The 16,866-nt window shown below is 37.1% G+C and overlaps 2 protein-coding genes across 8 annotated transcripts in view; one reads left to right on the forward strand and one right to left on the reverse strand.

Annotated features, from left to right (window-relative positions):
• The window catches only part of LOC116721371 (tumor necrosis factor receptor superfamily member 14-like), a 1,133,408-nt gene that overhangs the window by 338,692 nt on the left and 777,850 nt on the right, over nt 1-16,866 (forward strand). The window lies entirely within an intron of this gene.
• LOC116721138 (paired box protein Pax-7-like) overlaps nt 1-16,866 on the reverse strand; it is a 41,094-nt gene that overhangs the window by 9,560 nt on the left and 14,668 nt on the right. For 2 of the 7 annotated variants that reach the window (XM_032564713.1, XM_032564701.1), the window contains exon 9: nt 12,220-14,469. The exons of 2 other annotated variants lie outside the window; for them this stretch is intronic. In XM_032564713.1, the coding sequence (XP_032420604.1) occupies nt 14,354-14,469 (116 nt within the window). In that variant the 3' untranslated portion in view covers nt 12,220-14,353. Of the gene's footprint in view, nt 1-12,219; nt 14,470-15,487; nt 15,809-15,913; nt 16,059-16,172; nt 16,389-16,866 lie in introns of those variants that run through there. 3 more of the 7 variants (XR_004339533.1, XR_004339538.1, XR_004339532.1) reach the window with 3 other exon arrangements.

A 16,866-nucleotide genomic window follows, 5' to 3' on the forward strand; every position in this document is an offset into this window, starting at 1 on the left:
AACACATTATTTATAAAGTGGCGTCATTAATTAATTTCACTCACTCCGTATCAATATGCGCAGACCGTCACTATGTTTTTCCTCTCTCCTTATGTATGTATGTGTACGTAGCTGCAGCACAACCAATCAAATTAACAGGATTTGGACGTTTAAAAAAACGCGGCAAAGCTACAGAGCTCAGGGAACGAAATACGAAATAACCGCTCGAATATGCTTCCGCGAGTAATTTCTTTTGGCTACGTAGGTTATGAACTTTCGACTAAAAAACGATCTGCAACTTGTAAAACATGCAAGAAGAGAATATCGGATGGAGATGCCACGACGTCCAACTTTGTCCGGCATTTGAAGCTTCACAAAGATCGGTAGGTGGCACTTTTCTTTTGCTGTAAGATAGTTGACTTTAGCTAGCTTCGTGTTAGCATGTGTACTCCGGGTTAAATTGGTGATGATTTACCATAAATCCGGTCCTTCAAATGCCTCCACAAATAATGTGCACCGTGTTAGCTCAGGAAGCCGGTGGATAGTGAGCGGGGCTCCGCAACAGAAAGCAGATTCTGGACCTGAACACAGGGAACAGAGTCTCTCTGTCCCATCATGATGATGAGCCGGGTCTAGTATCATCTAAGGATGGCTGGTGTATTTGAAGACATCTACGTTGGGAAATTATATTGACAATATATTGTTTACTGCAGTCAGTGCATTAAGTCAACTGTTTTTGACTTAATGCACTGACCGGCGTGACTGTCACATGTCGCACAGAACCCATTTCCAAGTAGTATAGCTTTGCTGGGAAAAAAAAAAAAGACCAAATACAGTGACTGTCCCAAATAAATTTTGTGTTTAGAATATCTGTCCCATATTTACGGAGGACTGAAACTAACATACTTAGAAATAAAAGCAGAAAAATAAATGCACCAGACCTTCCTGAGTTTACTTGTGATAACTTCATTTATACTTATTTCATTTTTGAAAACTATCATTGTTGTAGTGTTGATGTTTATTTATGAATAGAAGGAGTAAACTGAAGTCAAATGTAATTCATGAATGGCTGTAATTTATTTTCTGACATCTGTTTACTTCTGACAGATTTGAAGAATACCAGATGAATAAGAGGATCACAAATGAACCTCAAATACATATTTTAAAAAGAACAAATGGTCTAATATTTGAATTTTATGTATAATTGCAAATTATAAAAAAATAAAATAAAATAAAAACGACTCGAAATGACTTGAAATTAAAGGTTCCTGACTTGAGACTTGACTCGACTTTTGCCTGTCTTTACTTGAGACTTGACTCGGACTTGAGGACAGAGACTTGAGACTTACTTGAGACTTGCAACACAGTGACTTGGTCACACCTCTGTGGTTTTCACATGTCTGGTATAAATGGAGCAGCTTCCCTTCAGACCCTGAATATTGTTGCATTCAGTGATACCTGTTAGCATCTCCTTCTTTTGATAAGCTGAAAGCTAATCCAATAATTTTGTTCTGAATGTAAATCAAATGTTAACGTGTTAAAAAAAAAAAAATCCAAGTTAAAACCAATATTTGGTATATTTGTAAAACATTCTCCATCTATCCACTCAAAACAAAACCTGCACATTCATAAAAAGTAGAAAATCAAAAGGTAAGTCAGACAGCAGACACTCCTAATCCTTTAGCAGAAACACACAGCCAAAGAAATGATTTTCCATGGTTTCAGTTTTTACGTTGTCAAACTTTACCTGTGCCATTCTTACACTTACGCTGTCTCATCTGTTAAAACCCTGCTCTGAAGTCAGTCAGAGAGGATTCCCAGGTCTAATCTTTGCGTAGAGGTGACTGAGGGAATATTGGGGAAAACTGAAGCAATAAAAGCGAGACTGAAGCAAAGAGATTTCCTTATTAATTGTCTGTCTGAATATTTCTTTTCGTACCCATAGAGCAATACACTACATGGTCAGTTCTGTGAACTCATGAAACGCCTTGCAAAAGTTTTCACAAACTCTATGGAAGCCTGTTTCTGCCATTTATTTATTTAAAAATAAATAAATAATCTCATAATAATGAGATACTATCTCATATCTCAGATACTATGTCATTATTTTGAGATTGACGCTTAAAATAATGAGATATCTCAAAATATCTCATTATTTTCAGATACTATCTCATTATAATGAGATTATTTTTTTATTTACTTTTTTAACAGAGTGGTGGAAACGGGCTTCCATACATTTCCGGCACTCTGTTAAAAAAAAAAAAATAATATTTTTTTATTTTATATTTTTTTAGATTATTTATCTCATTATAATGAGATAGATAATCTCATTATAATGAGATTATTTATTTTATTTTTTTTAACAGAGTGGCAGAAACGTATGGAAGCCCGTTTCCACCACTTTGTTAAAAAAAATAAAATAAATGATCTCATTATTTTGAGATTGACGCTTAAAATAATGAGATATCTCAAAATATCTCATTATTTTGAGATGATGTCTCAAAATAAAATACTATTTTGTATTTTATACAAAATAGTATTATATAGTATTATATCTACAAAATAGTAAAATATCTTATATTTTGTATCTTATTATACATTATTATTTAGTATCTCATTATTTTGAGATATTATCTCATTATTTTGAGATAATTTATTTATTTATTTATTTTTTAACAGAGTGGCGGAAACGGGCTTCCATATTGTATTGACATTTTAATGCAATACAAAAATGTTTTTAAAAGTAAAAAAGAAAAAAGGATGCAGACCCTGAATAGAAAATAAAAAAGGCGACTTAAACAGCAACTCTGACAGATCATCAGTAGAGCGGTAGCTAATCTACCACATTGATCACTTATTAATAATCTTAAATAAACATCAAGCAATAAAAACACAAAACTGTAATGGACTGCATATTCTGTTTTTTTGTGTGGCGATATTAATATTACTCTTATTATTATTAAAAAACATCCATTTATTATCTAGTGTGAACAAAATCTTTTTGTACTGTGGGAGGAAGCCGGAGCACCCGGAGAGAACCCATTAATCAATCAATCAAATGTTTGGATCCATAGAAGGTTTACCTGTTACACTCCTACTGTGTTATATGGAACAAAATACCTATTGCTATTTTTATTCCCACTCACAATCACACAGTTTAAAACGATGTAGACAGCATTTTAATGGGCTTCTGGCACGAGGCTCCGTACTCCTCGTTCACAGAATTTCGAGCAGGGACTCCGCCGTCCCTCACGGATTTTTGTGCAATTCTTTTTGTAATTATTTTTTTATTTAGAAAGAGAGATTCCCATCACATTCGTTAATTACAGCTTTACCCATCTGAGATTGTACATGAGTATACAACCGGAGAATCCAAGTGATTTTGTCCATACTGCCTTTCTGGTATTTTCTTTTACAGACTATTACTAAATTTTGTTGTGAACAATAACAAAAATGAACAGAATTGAACAATAATGGGGATTGCACCATCTCGAGCAATAAAAAAAACACAAGAACATACAAGGGCAGGGCACATAGTTCTCAAGAACAATCAAATGAAGTCAGATCTAATTGGTTTTACATACTCAGTCCAATTGGTCCAGATCTTATAAAACTTTCCTCTTTCAACTTGGAGGGAAAAATAAATCTTTCCCATAACAAAAATCTGATCAACAATTTCAATCCATTCGTCGATAGTGGGTGGGTCTGGTTTTAGCCATTCCCTTGTGATGGCTTTCTTACTGGCTGCCAGTAGAATCGCCAGAAGTTTTTTGTCTTGGTTGGTCCATGTGTCCAACTGTAGGTTGCCCAAGTACAACGTTTCACATTTGAATGAAATTTTTACATTGAATATATTTTCAATATGTTTGTGGAACTCTTCCCAATATGGTTTTATTACTTGGCAGTCTCAAAAAACATGGAAGTGGTTGGCTCCTTTAGACTGGCAAAGTCTCCAGCAGGCGTCCCCGTTGTTTTGATATCGTCTCTGAATGGGTGTAACAAAAAATCGTGCAATGTTTTTCCAACAAAACTCCCGCCATGTGTTTGATCCGGTCGAGACCCACTGCAGTTGACATATTTCTTCCCATCTTCTTGTGAGATTATTACCTTAATTTCCTTTCCCCATTTCCTCTTTATGTATTCTGTATTCTCATGTTTAGATAGTTGTATGGCATTGTATAACTTAGAGATAATTCTGCTGTCTGATCTGGGTTTAATTAGTGTTAGAAATACCTCCATGAAACTGGAATCATTTTTTCTCAACACCTCTTTAAAATTTCTATTAAAATAATGTCTCACCTGCAGGTACCTAAAAAATCATCTTTTTCCAGTCCATGATCCTTCTGTAAGGTTTCAAAACTCTGAAATATCCCTTTGTGGACATATGAATAATAGGTAGTTAAACCTTTTGAGATCCATAACTTGAATCTGTTATCATTTCTATTTGGTGTAAAATCCGAATCAAAGGCTCACCACCTCATAATTTTAGATGCGCCTCAGAGGCATTCAAAATATGATGCAGCACTTCTTTTTTTTTTCACGTCCGCGCAAACGTTTCTTCCTTTCTTGACGACGTCTTCGTTCTGCGTTGCAGACGTCGCAGCCAGATAGTAGGGGTTCTCGTCTCCTGGGAGCTTTGGGAAGTTTGGGGGGGTATTTGTCCAAAATGACAGATTTCTCTTCTTGGGTCTCTTTCTTTAATGTCGCTGACAGATCCGAGGTTGGGCCAGAGGTTGGGTCAGAGGTTGGGTCGGAGGTTGGGTCGGAGGTTGGGTCGGAGGTTGGGTCGGAGGTTGGGCCGGAGGTTGGGCCGGAGGTTGGGTCGGAGGTTGGGTCGGAGGTTGGGTCGGAGGTTGGGCCGGAGGTTGGGCCGGAGGTTGGGTCGGAGGTTGGGCCAGAGGTTGGGTCAGAGGTTGGGTCAGAGGTTTTGTCTACGGACTCAACTTCTAAGGTCAAGTGAGAGGTTGAGTCTTTGGTGTCTTTGGGCTCAACCTCTGAAGGTTTTTTTGCTTCACAGCAAACTTCCCCAGCCGGGGAAGTTTCTTTTTCAGTGTCGTCATCTGAAGACTCATCTTCTCTATCCGGTATAGTTTGCTTCCGAGTCCCGAAAGTATTGAACAGGTATTCGGCGTAATCCACGTTCTCGTCTTGAGAGCTGGTACAATCAAATGTGACACCAGGAAATAGTGTGGTCACAAGTTTTCTCACACCAGTTGTTACTAAATACCCGGCGCCAAAAGACAACGGAAAAAAGACGGCGGCTGTTAGAAGTTTCTCCATATTAAAATTTTTTCAAAAGAGAGCGAGGGGTTGAAATGCTGTCAAAGTGCTATTTGTAAAATACCTGATGTTTTGAGATGGACGCATTCATAACCCCGGATGTTCTTTGATCTATGACATAGATCTATGTCATAGATGTCGTCATAGCTACAATGAGCTCACTGTAATTCTGGGGGAATGTCTTGCTTCTGAACGTTGCTATGGAAACGGTCAGATCAGTTCTGCATGACTCAAACTATTAACCCTTTGCAAGTGTATATTTCAGGAGGCTGGGGATTAAAACAGGGATTTTAATAGTTAAATATTAAGTTTAGTTTGACAGTAGTATATTAAAACCATTAATTTAAGTAGGTTTTTTTTTATCATTCTATCAGGTTTAAAATTTTGAATCATACTTGACTTAAAAATATCTTGAAAGTAAAATTAAATGTAACTTACAGACATTTGCTGCTGCTGTTGTTGTAAAATGTCACAAGAAATTTTGCCCGCTTGGAGAAGAGCTACAAAGAAATAATTTTGGTTTAATCATTTTACACGTTAGCATAAATATAGAATAAAGAACGATCCCAATGAAATGATGCTGCCGCTCCATATTTGATGGGTTGTACACAACCCACTCCAACACATTTGTTCTGTATGGTGCGGAAATGTAAGTAATAGACAGAATGTAATGTCTTCCAGCTTTTTCTGTGTAATTGAGAGCTTGACACCAACAGCAGCCCACATTGCTGATAGCCGGGAAGGAGATAAATGAGTCCATTTCTATGCTCTCCTGTAAACTGGTTATGAGTCTGGTGGTTTTTTGTGTATTTTAACTATTAAAACTGGTAAACAAATGTTTATATCTGTTTTTAAAAGAATAAAAATGCTGGTCATTCATCAGATGACCAGCATTAGCAGCTTTTGGTGACATTATTATTAATAATAATTAAATTGTTTTTGAATACGATGCAGGATTTAAAATGAACTGATGAAGATGGTCTATGTGTCAAGTCTGGCCTGGGAGGGATGTCTGTGGTTCCTTTCTGGACCTGTTACCCCTTCAACCCAGTGTGATAGACTAGCTGTGCAAATGCCTTTCCACACAATTCAGCTTGATTCTCATCTCCCTTCAGTACTCTGTCTGAGATTTCTCCCGCTGTAAATAAATTTTCCAGGGTAAAGCAGAGGCTTTCGGTAACAAACCCAATCCCAAAAAGTCACTAGAAAAAAGAAAATTAAAAGAACGAGGGGTCAGAGTTAATTTTACATTTAGTACTGTTCCAGTGTGTCAAATATTTGGCTCTAGAAGTGAAAGAAATGGACAGGAACAAAACATGCAGGTGTGATTGGCTGGATATTTTCATGTTCGCGTTCTCACTAAAACCAGGAAGACAGATCACATAACACCAGGTTTAAAGTCCCTCCACTGGCTCCCTGTAGCTCAAAGAATAGACTTTAAAATACTGTTGTTAGTTTATAAATCACTGAACGGCTTAGCACCACAATACATTAAAGATCTGCTGTTGTTGTATCAACCTTCCAGACCTCTCAGGTCTTCTGGTTCTGGTTCTGCTCTGCATCCCCAGAACCAGAACCAAACGAGGAGAAGCAGCATTCAGCATCTATGCACCACAAATTTGGAACAAACTTCCAGAAAACTGTAAAACAGCTGAAACACTGACTTCTTTTAAATCTAGACTAAAAACCAACCTGTTTAGGATTGTATTTGAAACGTAATCAATTACAAATTTAATGATGGAACTTTATTTAATGTCGTGTTTGGATTGTTGATTCTATGTTGCTTTGTGTTTCTGTGTTTGTAATGATGTAAAGCACTTTGAAATGCCTTGCTGCTGGAATGTGCTGTACAAATAAAATTTGATTGATTGATTGATGTTTGTTGCAACTGTCACTGATGATCAGATAAGTTTTGTCCTCCACTATGTGGTTTCAGTACCCCTCTTGACTCCTACATGATCTGTTAAAGATGAAGAGCTCCATCAGGAGACTCCATGAGACCACATAGGAAACCGAGTATCTCTGAGCAGGGTTCTGAGTGATGATAGTGAAACTGAGGGTAGTAATGTCTGGTTTGAAGTGTTGTAGGTTCTATCTTTTTCTCTATCTCTTTTAGCCTCTTTTAACTGCTTACACGCACACGCTGCAGCTTACATAATCATGTTTATGGGTGACTGCCAGCAGTCATAAACAGACTGAAAGTGATTAGACTACGATTTAGGGAGGGTATGGATCGCACAGAAGAATAAAAGCTAAACTCGCTCTACAATCTTTGCCTCACTTGGTTCCATCCATAAGGTGAGCTCAGTGCGGCCCAGCGATGGACGGTGAATGCAACTCTGTATCTGTTCCATTTGTGTGACATGTATGGCTTGTAACATTTGATCATTTTTCGGCATTAAAGCCTGCTTTTATATATAACCAAATCTCATTATATCTCAAGGTAGTTTACACTCAGCGGTTCTGATCAGGTCCTGAAACCGGTAAACGGGTCTGGTGGAGCAGAGAGACAAAAGTGAATGAACTCCACTAGAAGGAAGCAGAGAAAGTGAGAAGAGGACGACCCAAGTCTCACTGCAAGTTTTGTGAAATGAGAAGAAGTGTTTTCTTTGTAGAAGGTTCTTGACCTGGAGAAGGCCAGATACTGAACACGAGGTCTGACAGGCAGTTTGGCAACAAATGATTTTTTTTTAAAAAAATTGGAGCTGCAGCGGAAGGCTCATGCAAAACCTTAATGCCTACAAATTTGAGTCAAAAATTTCAAGGAGTTGAAGACCACAGAGCTCTGTGAAGTTTAATAGTTCTGGATGAGAAATGGTGGACCGATACGAGGTCATGATGAGAACTCTCAGGATCATCTCTGTTTGTGGTTCCCCTCTAGTCTGTGTGCAGGATGGGTGGAGTCCTTCATGATGCCGAGTGCCCTCCCCTGCATCATGATGCTCAGAAGTGATGGGCTTTTTGTTTTTTAGGCACATGATTGGTCTGCGCACTGTTGTAGTAAAAGCTGCAGTGCATGTGGACGCTCTGCTGTCTTGTCTTGCCGTCTGTTTGTGAAAACGTAGCTGGAGCTGCTTCTCCACTGCATCCGCTGCTGTCTGGGCAGCTGGTTGATTGGGCAGCGCATGCCTCCTCTGACCCTGCTGCTGCAACGGGGTGCAGGACTGAACATGAACTGCTTCTTCCACAATTTGCATTGCATTTGAGTCTTTTCTCACATTTTGTATTTGTTTTGCTGTATTATTTAATTTACTAATGTGTTTGTTTCTTTTTTGGTCTTGATTGCTGATTCGCCTGATTTTTGCATTGCATGTTTTTTTTTGTTGTGTGTGGAATAACTGACATAACTGTCTTTACCTGACACCTTCCTGTGTCTCCTGAGGGATCGAGTAGTGTGCCTGAAGCCTGGGATTACGTTTTAATGAATCGTTCATAAAATATAATATTTTGTAGAACTCAGTTTATTGTTCATGTGCATTTGTGAACCTAATTATTCCAGTTTGTTGGGTAGTAACATCCCCCAACTGGAGTTGTTGCACCTTAAACAAAACTTTAAACAATTTCCCCCCTTCTGGCCATATTGAGGACCAAATTACATCAATGAGAAAATATATTTATAAATTGTTACATTTAAAGAAGTACTATTGAATACAGAGAAAAAAATATACATTTTAACAGTTTGTTAACAAGTAGTTTTATCAACACATTCGGCCGCAACATCGATGATCTCGGTGTGGCCCATAAAGAAAATGGTTCCAAGCAGGCTACTGCTAAGGAAAATGATTATTTAATGCTAAAATACACTTAATCTTACGACATGTGTAAAGGTATAGCCAACACTTTAATTTGGAATAGTTTCTGTTGAGCAGTTGGGAATTCAGCAGACAAAGCAGGGCCCTTTTCCTCCCCCGCTGACACACAGAGCAATAAAATTTACAGTCCGAAAGGGGTCAGAGACTTCTTGGCGCCTCTCGGCCCGGGTCGGATGGAGATGGGCACGAAGTGGTCCGCCTTTGCTTAGATAAAAAACAGACACCTTTGCTATAAATCAGGAAGTCACAACTTTCTTTGGGGGCCTGAGGGAGTTCTAATTGGTCGAAGAGCAGAACGCCTTCTTTGCATATATTAAATAGGGAAACGCCTCTTTGGTTAAAATTTCAGGACAGCACCGGAGAGTCGGAGAGTTTTTTCCACCTTTTTTCTCCACGTGGGCGCCTTTGTCTGTCTCTGTGTTCGTTTGTCTTCCCTTGTGTGTTTTTATTTTCATGAGAAAATGCATATCTCTGTATCTCTGCAGCTTTGTTGTCGATTGCTTTGTATGAGATTAAACTCTGTGATCTGTGACGTCATTCTGTTTCGCCGTACTTTTGCAGCCGTCATGACATCCGCTCGCGACCCGGCTAACAGGAGGAAAAGGAGAGCCATGCTTTTTCCAAAATTTAAGCTAACATAATAACTTTCCTCCTTAACACTACCGAACAAAGTCGGTAGCCTACCTGCCTGGGCTTGTTCATCACCACCAACAGGATACACCTGTTTCGCTTCTCCCATTAAACACAAAGCAAGTCTCGCTATCAGCAGCAGTCACATGGAGGAGGAGACGGAGACCACAACGACTGCAACTACGTCGGACACGGCTCCAGGGGAACCACCAGCTGGTGATGAGAGCCCATGGCCTTATTTAAACACAATATACTCTTTCGTGGGTGTTAAAGATTCGTCGTACCGCATGCAGTTTATGTTATTCCTGCCCGAAGATGTGGAAATTCTATCTTACAAAAACTCCCCGTCCAACTTGAAGAAACACATCGAGGTAACGTCTTATGAAATGGTTATAATCCTCCTGTTTCAGTAACTATAGCTTGGTCACTAGACACTACTGTATTGTGAAATCTTGACCATAAATGAACTTTGTTTGGCATTGTTTCAGTTCCACACGTGGTGTATTTAGTTTAGGCTTAATGTTGACTGTAGCAGGCTACGTAGACTCCTCTGTTCAAGGGGGGACAGAAGCCATAGCGATAGCAATTTAGACTAAATTTAACGAATATAGGAAAGGCATGCAAGTTCAAAACCAGGTTTACAGATGCCAATAAGCTGCATTTCCCTCCCAATTCTTTTTTTCTTTTGCATAATGACCAGTTGTGTGCACCACCTACTGACTGTAGCATTGACTGATTCACTGATTTGTGAAGTAGAGTAATCATAACAGCTCTTTTTCTTCATGTTGGCCGCATTTTCTGTACTATTTATTTTACTCATTTTCAGCACTGACCTTACTTGAAGGGAAAACTTAAGGCTTACAAAAACTTTGTATTTTCTGTCCTGGAGGGTTTACTAAGAAGCTGGTTCAGTTGTAAAGCAGGTTAAGTTAACCTTGTGCTATAGGTAAAGCACCTAATTTTCTTAACTAAATGATGCCTGCAGGTATATCTATTAGCAGGTTTAATTTTGCCTGCACTTGGTTGGGTACATTATTTTAAGTGTATTTGACAAGTTTACCAAAATATAAAAAATGTCATTCAAACTGCATTTGCTTTGTTTTACTTTTTACTTGTACTTTTCATTACATTACTTGAGTACATCCATTTTTACAGTAATTTCCATACTTAAGTACAAGAAGTTTCAGATACTTTAAGACTTTAACTCAAGTAACATTTCAGTCAGTGACTTCGACTTTTACCAAAGTCATATTTTGGAGAGGTACTTGTACTTTTACTTGACTCTGAGATTTCAGTACTTTATACAACACTGACTACAGCAATGACTTATTTATAATTGCATGATTGCACTGGCAAATGAACATCAAGCCTGAAAACCAAAAACTGTAGCGAACAAGCCCCTCACTCCTGAACCCTGTGCATTAAGTGGATCTAAACAATAACACGAAATGTATCTATTGCTGAACAATATTTAGGTGAGTTTTGATGCTATGTAGTTTGATATTGTTGATAGAACAAGTTTGGTTTGGTTTTTGTGCATGTGCACCACCATTTATACACCATGAGGACCCAGGTCCTTTACAGTGGAGCTAGTTACCATTTGGGTAACATGTACGCTCGATATGAGGGACTGTTGTAAAGTCAACGACACAACGCAAGTGATTTTTGAATGTTGCTACAGGCCGGTGTCTTGACTAGCAATTTGTGGAAATTACTCAGATGTTATTTATTTATTTTGTCCAATAAGGACAATAAACCGAACTTGATTGCATTGTTTAGTAAGTAGAATCTTTTAGAGTTAATGATTAGACTGAATTAATTTTCGTTGTAAATTCCCTGGGCAAATGTGCTACTTGTGCAAGATACCCATATGTCCAAATGTAAGCATTAAAATGTAAAAATACGGTTATTTAAATTCTTTCCCCTGCGCCTATAAAAATACCAGGAGAAAAGGGAAAATTACATTTTAAGTTCACCAATTACCAAAAAAAGAACATGACAATATTATTAGACTCAAGGCAAATAAAAGCTCTGGAAGCGAGAGCTTCCCCAATGAATGGTACAAGCTCTTTAGTGAACTAATATCAGATTTATTTAATTTAATTCTTAAAAATGCCATAAACCTTCCCTCGTGGAAAAAACGGCATATCTGTCCTATCAAAAGAAGGTAAAAATGTGGGGTATCGCAAATCTTCTAGATCAATTTCTATCTTGAACACTGATGGCAAGTTATTTAAATCAGTAACAAGATTAGAAGCTTTTCTTCCCAATCTGGTATATGAAAATCAGAGAGTTTTCATAGAAGGAGGTCAAACACAAGATAATCAATGTACATTATACATCATAAATGAAGTTAAAAACCAAAACATTCCCACATTATTAGTTAGCTGGTGGGAAAGGCTTTTGGTCGTCAGTTTTAATATCATTTGTAAGTATTATCCCACCATCAAGTTTTGTTTTATTAGTGTTGATGACAGTCTGTGTAATTTTAAAATGCAAAAAAAAAAAAAGTAATAAAAAAAAGAGAGATATCCTTTATTGGAAAAATTCATGAGTGTGAAAGACAAATGGAGGCATGCAGATTTTCACAATGGTAAAAACAAAACATACAAAATCATAAACTGCAAATTGGCATTTGCAGTTTTACATTTATTTTTTTCGCTTCAGAAAACGTCATTACTCAAGTCCAAAGTTTTTTCTTTTAAATAATAACAGATGTGGTATTTTGAAAACCATATAAATGCATTCATTACACTTACCTAATGTGGTGTTTGGAAGTGATTTTTAAAAAAAATCAGATTTGACTCATCTTTGACCCAGTGTGCAACTCTAAACCTGGACAAACTGATTCAAATAATTTAGCTTCGTCAGGAACAAGCAGGCATGTAATCCTTCACATACTCAGAGATGAATATTTCAGTCCCTGCTGAACCTCCTCTCATATTCTCCTGGCTGCTTCTCAGTGGTCTTGTAAACACTGATTGATATGCATCCAAAACCTTAATGAACTATCAATAACAGTAACTATCAATATTTGAGCTCCTACAGTTCAGCCTGTGTATGTCAGTAATGAATCTTTAGATGGGACTTTTTAATTACCGCCGGCGCCTCTCCATACTTGTGTAAGGCACGAGATACATGTAAAATGTGTCAATTCCTTTTTTTTTTTCTGCAGACACCTGTCACTTCAACTTGTTTTACACTGATGTTGACTGCTCTCTACGTCATATCTAACCCCTGACTCAGTAAGTATTGTAGAATAACTCAAAAGTTATATACCAGTTGCAAGGTGCAACCTAGTTACAGCAGGAACTGAGGTGAGAGCAAAATGAATTAGCTGGAGGCAGGAAATGAGCAAAAATAGTTCTTATTTTGTAGAACGTGATCAAATAAAATACAGTTTAACCACAACGGTAAGAGTAATGGCAAGCTGGCATGTCAAAATCAAAACCTCAGTCCTTCAGAGCTCAGTATTTCAGTTTGTCTTTTCAGTCGTTTATCGAGTCAAAATGTGTTTTTCACTTCAGTTTTTTCTCCGTTCAGTGGTTCGTATCGTTACCACATGGACGTTCCAGGAATCCGATCCAGCAAAAAATAAAATAAATAAAATAAAATACAATCTAACCAAGATGAGGTATCAATAAGAATAGAGCAGTAGACAGCCACAGAGATTCTCCATCTCGTGCTCCCATCGACAAGACAACTCAAAGTTTACACAGCATGTCCACAGCCTGCCGCTTCCTTTCTCAAAGTGCAGAGAGAATTCAGAATTAAAGTTAGAAAGAAAAGATCACGCTTCCTCTTCAAGCCAGAAATAAAGCTACAAAGAGAGGATTACACTTCCCTTTATTAAAACAAGAGCCTTTTCAAACTAAAAGAGTGCAAGTGCATTGATATAAATAAAAGGGGGGGGACGTTATCTCTTCTGGGATACATCTCTTTAATGTCAGAATTTATATCTATTTGTACAAAAACAATATTATTTGTTTTTGCTATCAATCAAATATTAAATAAATTAGAGATTAATTTAAAGAGATTAATTTAGTATAAATTTAGGGATGGTTCTGGCTGATGACCATACACACTTAAGAAATAAAACATTTAAATAATAATAAAAAAAATCTTTAATCACATAATGGGAATACTGGCACAGAATTTAAAATTTCTTCAGTTGCACACACATTTAATATATATGTATAGCAAATGAATATTGATATTACTTGTTTTGATTCTACTGAGTTTGCTTAATGGGTAAGGTGTGCAACTTAAGAGAAGGATGAATTAACACTGGAATAACTCCAGCTCACTGTCTCTTTCCTTCCTGCTGTTATTTTATGTGAATGTTGGTCACTATGTCCCTAAAGAATAACATTTACATTTCCCTTAAAGACCAAACAAGACAAACATAGATATTTAATACAAATGTAGAACAGTAGAGCTGCATTGGTGCCCTGTGAACCACCACGGAAAGTCTAAACTCTCCAAACCAAGAACCAAACATTTACTGGAAGAGATATTTCAAGAGGTGTTGTGGCTCTTCGTCTGCAGGAAAAAACACTCGCATTGGCAGGAAACCTCTGAGTGAGTTTTGTGTTGCAGCAGGAGTCATAGGGGCTGCTGGTGGCTAGGTTTGCTGCCATCTGTTTAAAGTACTAGTAGGCCTGGCCAGTACTGACATGCAGCATTCCCAGCACAGCTGAGTGATTGGTCAACTTCATCTTGTGCTGACTGAAGAGGCTAATGTTCTTTGCCAAGTAATCCACAGCAGCTGGGAACAGACAAGTGACAAAATAGAAAATTAAAAGACAAATTACTTTCAAATCTTACTTTAAGTTTAATTGATCACAAATCAAACAGTGCTGCAAAAAGCCAGTGAAAGCGCAGGTAAAAAAATATAAATAAATAACAGGACAGTGGCGGAATGAGTTCCAGCTCCTGAATTGTGTTTCTTTGACTGACATGTAGTGCAGAACGTTGCATGTTTATTTCTGGATTTGTCAAGACCAAACTTCTGAACTACCCTTGTGAAAAATAAACACATTAAATCTTAGAATACTTGAAGCCAGACTAATCCCCAGTTTACTTCAAGTGTGTAAACGATTATTTGACTTAAAACATGTTATTTTGAAACAACTATATTTGTACTTGATGTATTTTAGCTGTAGTAAAATTTTTGAAAATCACAGTTTGAAGTGCTCTAAGTGTACTATTGTGCGTTAAACTGGAACAATTTCAAGTATTCTTTGTACACTTTAAGCGTATGGCTGTTTATGTTTTATGTACTTGCTTGACGAGTAAAAATGAAGTGTACCATTTTGAGAAAGAATTACATTTAAATTGTATTTTGAATGTATTCCAAATTGACAGATCTTATACTTTTGAAATTCTAGTATTGAGGTGACTGTATGCTCTGTTATACTGTTTCTTAGAATTAGTAAGGAAGTAAACTTTTTAGCTACTGATCCTTTATTACTTTGTGCATTATATGCTTCAGTACACACTACAGTACTGTAGTACGTAAATATATTAAATACCAATACGCTGAAGGTTGAAGGGCCTACTCAACAGATTCTCCAGATAAAAAAAATTACTTTTGTATTAAATATAGTCACGTAGTCAAGAGTACATTGGCAATTTACTAACACAAAGTTGTACTAACTGTCAATATTAAAAGTTTACAGACAATATGTTTATAAAAATTAGCATATTGTTTGTACAGCTACCTCTAACGAGTACCTATAAATATGTGCACTTTAGAGGAAATATGAAAAATATTTCACCAAATATAAATTAAAAATATTGTTTTAATTCAGTGTCACAGGATTTCAGCATTACTTCAGACAAAATGACATTTCTCCTTAAAACAGTGAGCATCAATGACAGAACATTCCCATTCACTGCACCACTGCACTTTACAGAAAACTACAAAAAAGAACAATAGAGCAATTAGACAGAGAAAGCACTTGTATTTGAAAGAGTGCAGAAAAAAAGTAAAATTTACAATTTAATGACGTTGTGGATTCGCTATGTATTTTGCATCAAAAGAACTGATGATGATTGGGACCGGATGCCTGGAGTGAAAAAACATTTCAGGGTGCCTCCTTTGTCTGCATGTGTGGGAGAAGTAGAAGAACAGTCGGCAATATAAAATCAGTTGATGCATTAACATAAGTGTGGCTTGTCAGATTAGAGATTTAAGGGGGACAAACTACCTTCAAAGCTTTCCATTCATCCATTAGCCAACACACATATCCTTGCAGGGTGGTGAGGAGGACTGGTGGTGTCCATCTCCAGCAGTCAACAGGTGAAAGGCAGGTTCACCCTGGACAAGGTCACCAGTCCATTACAGGGTAAAAGCTAGCAATGGATAAAATGTATGAAAAAGAAATGATAGATTAACAAGGGCAATAAATTCTATCCAATTATTTTCAAATCAAGAGGTTTATTAAGCACTTAGTGTTGGGAACACACCAGTTTTAAATGGAGCCATAATCCTGGGCAGCTAACTGCTAAAGAAAAAAAACAAAACAAAAACAAACATGTCTTCCACCATGAAGACGATGTGGAGCTTCATCCTCAGAACTGGTTGGTGATCTGGTGAAGCTGGAGCCTCTTCTGAGACGGGAAAGTCTTTAGGTTTTCTAATTCCTGATCCCTGGCTCCCTCTTTCATCTTCATTTGCTTAGACTGCAAAAATATGTTGAAGATAAAAACAATGATGAACGAGTTATAACAACAACCTCACAATATCAAAGTCTCTTTGGCATGCTGAGCTTAATTAAAACCAGGTTAAGTTTATGAAGAAAATTATATCAAGTCGCAAAAACAGAGCCTCCATGCAGTTGTAACATTAAATAGATTTTTATGACAATAATCATAATGAAAGCTGTGAAATACCTGAAACAAACCTAATATTGTTTTTATATATACTGCACTGTTTATAGTTACAGATGACAATAGAGTTTATTTGAGAAATATTTATTTTAGATGTAGAAACTATGCAGAACACTGTGGGCTGTTAGATTTTTATAAATTTAAATAAAAATATTGTCATGGCTGTCGCCATGTTCATTACACTGTAATGGATTCTGGGTAAATGACGTGTGTCATGTCTGATTATGCTAGCTCCATCCAGCCAAAACAGCAAAGAGTAACATTAAGCCTT

This window comes from Xiphophorus hellerii, chromosome 1 (genome assembly GCF_003331165.1).
Source record: "Xiphophorus hellerii strain 12219 chromosome 1, Xiphophorus_hellerii-4.1, whole genome shotgun sequence".
In the NCBI taxonomy this organism is placed as follows: domain Eukaryota; kingdom Metazoa; phylum Chordata; class Actinopteri; order Cyprinodontiformes; family Poeciliidae; genus Xiphophorus; species Xiphophorus hellerii.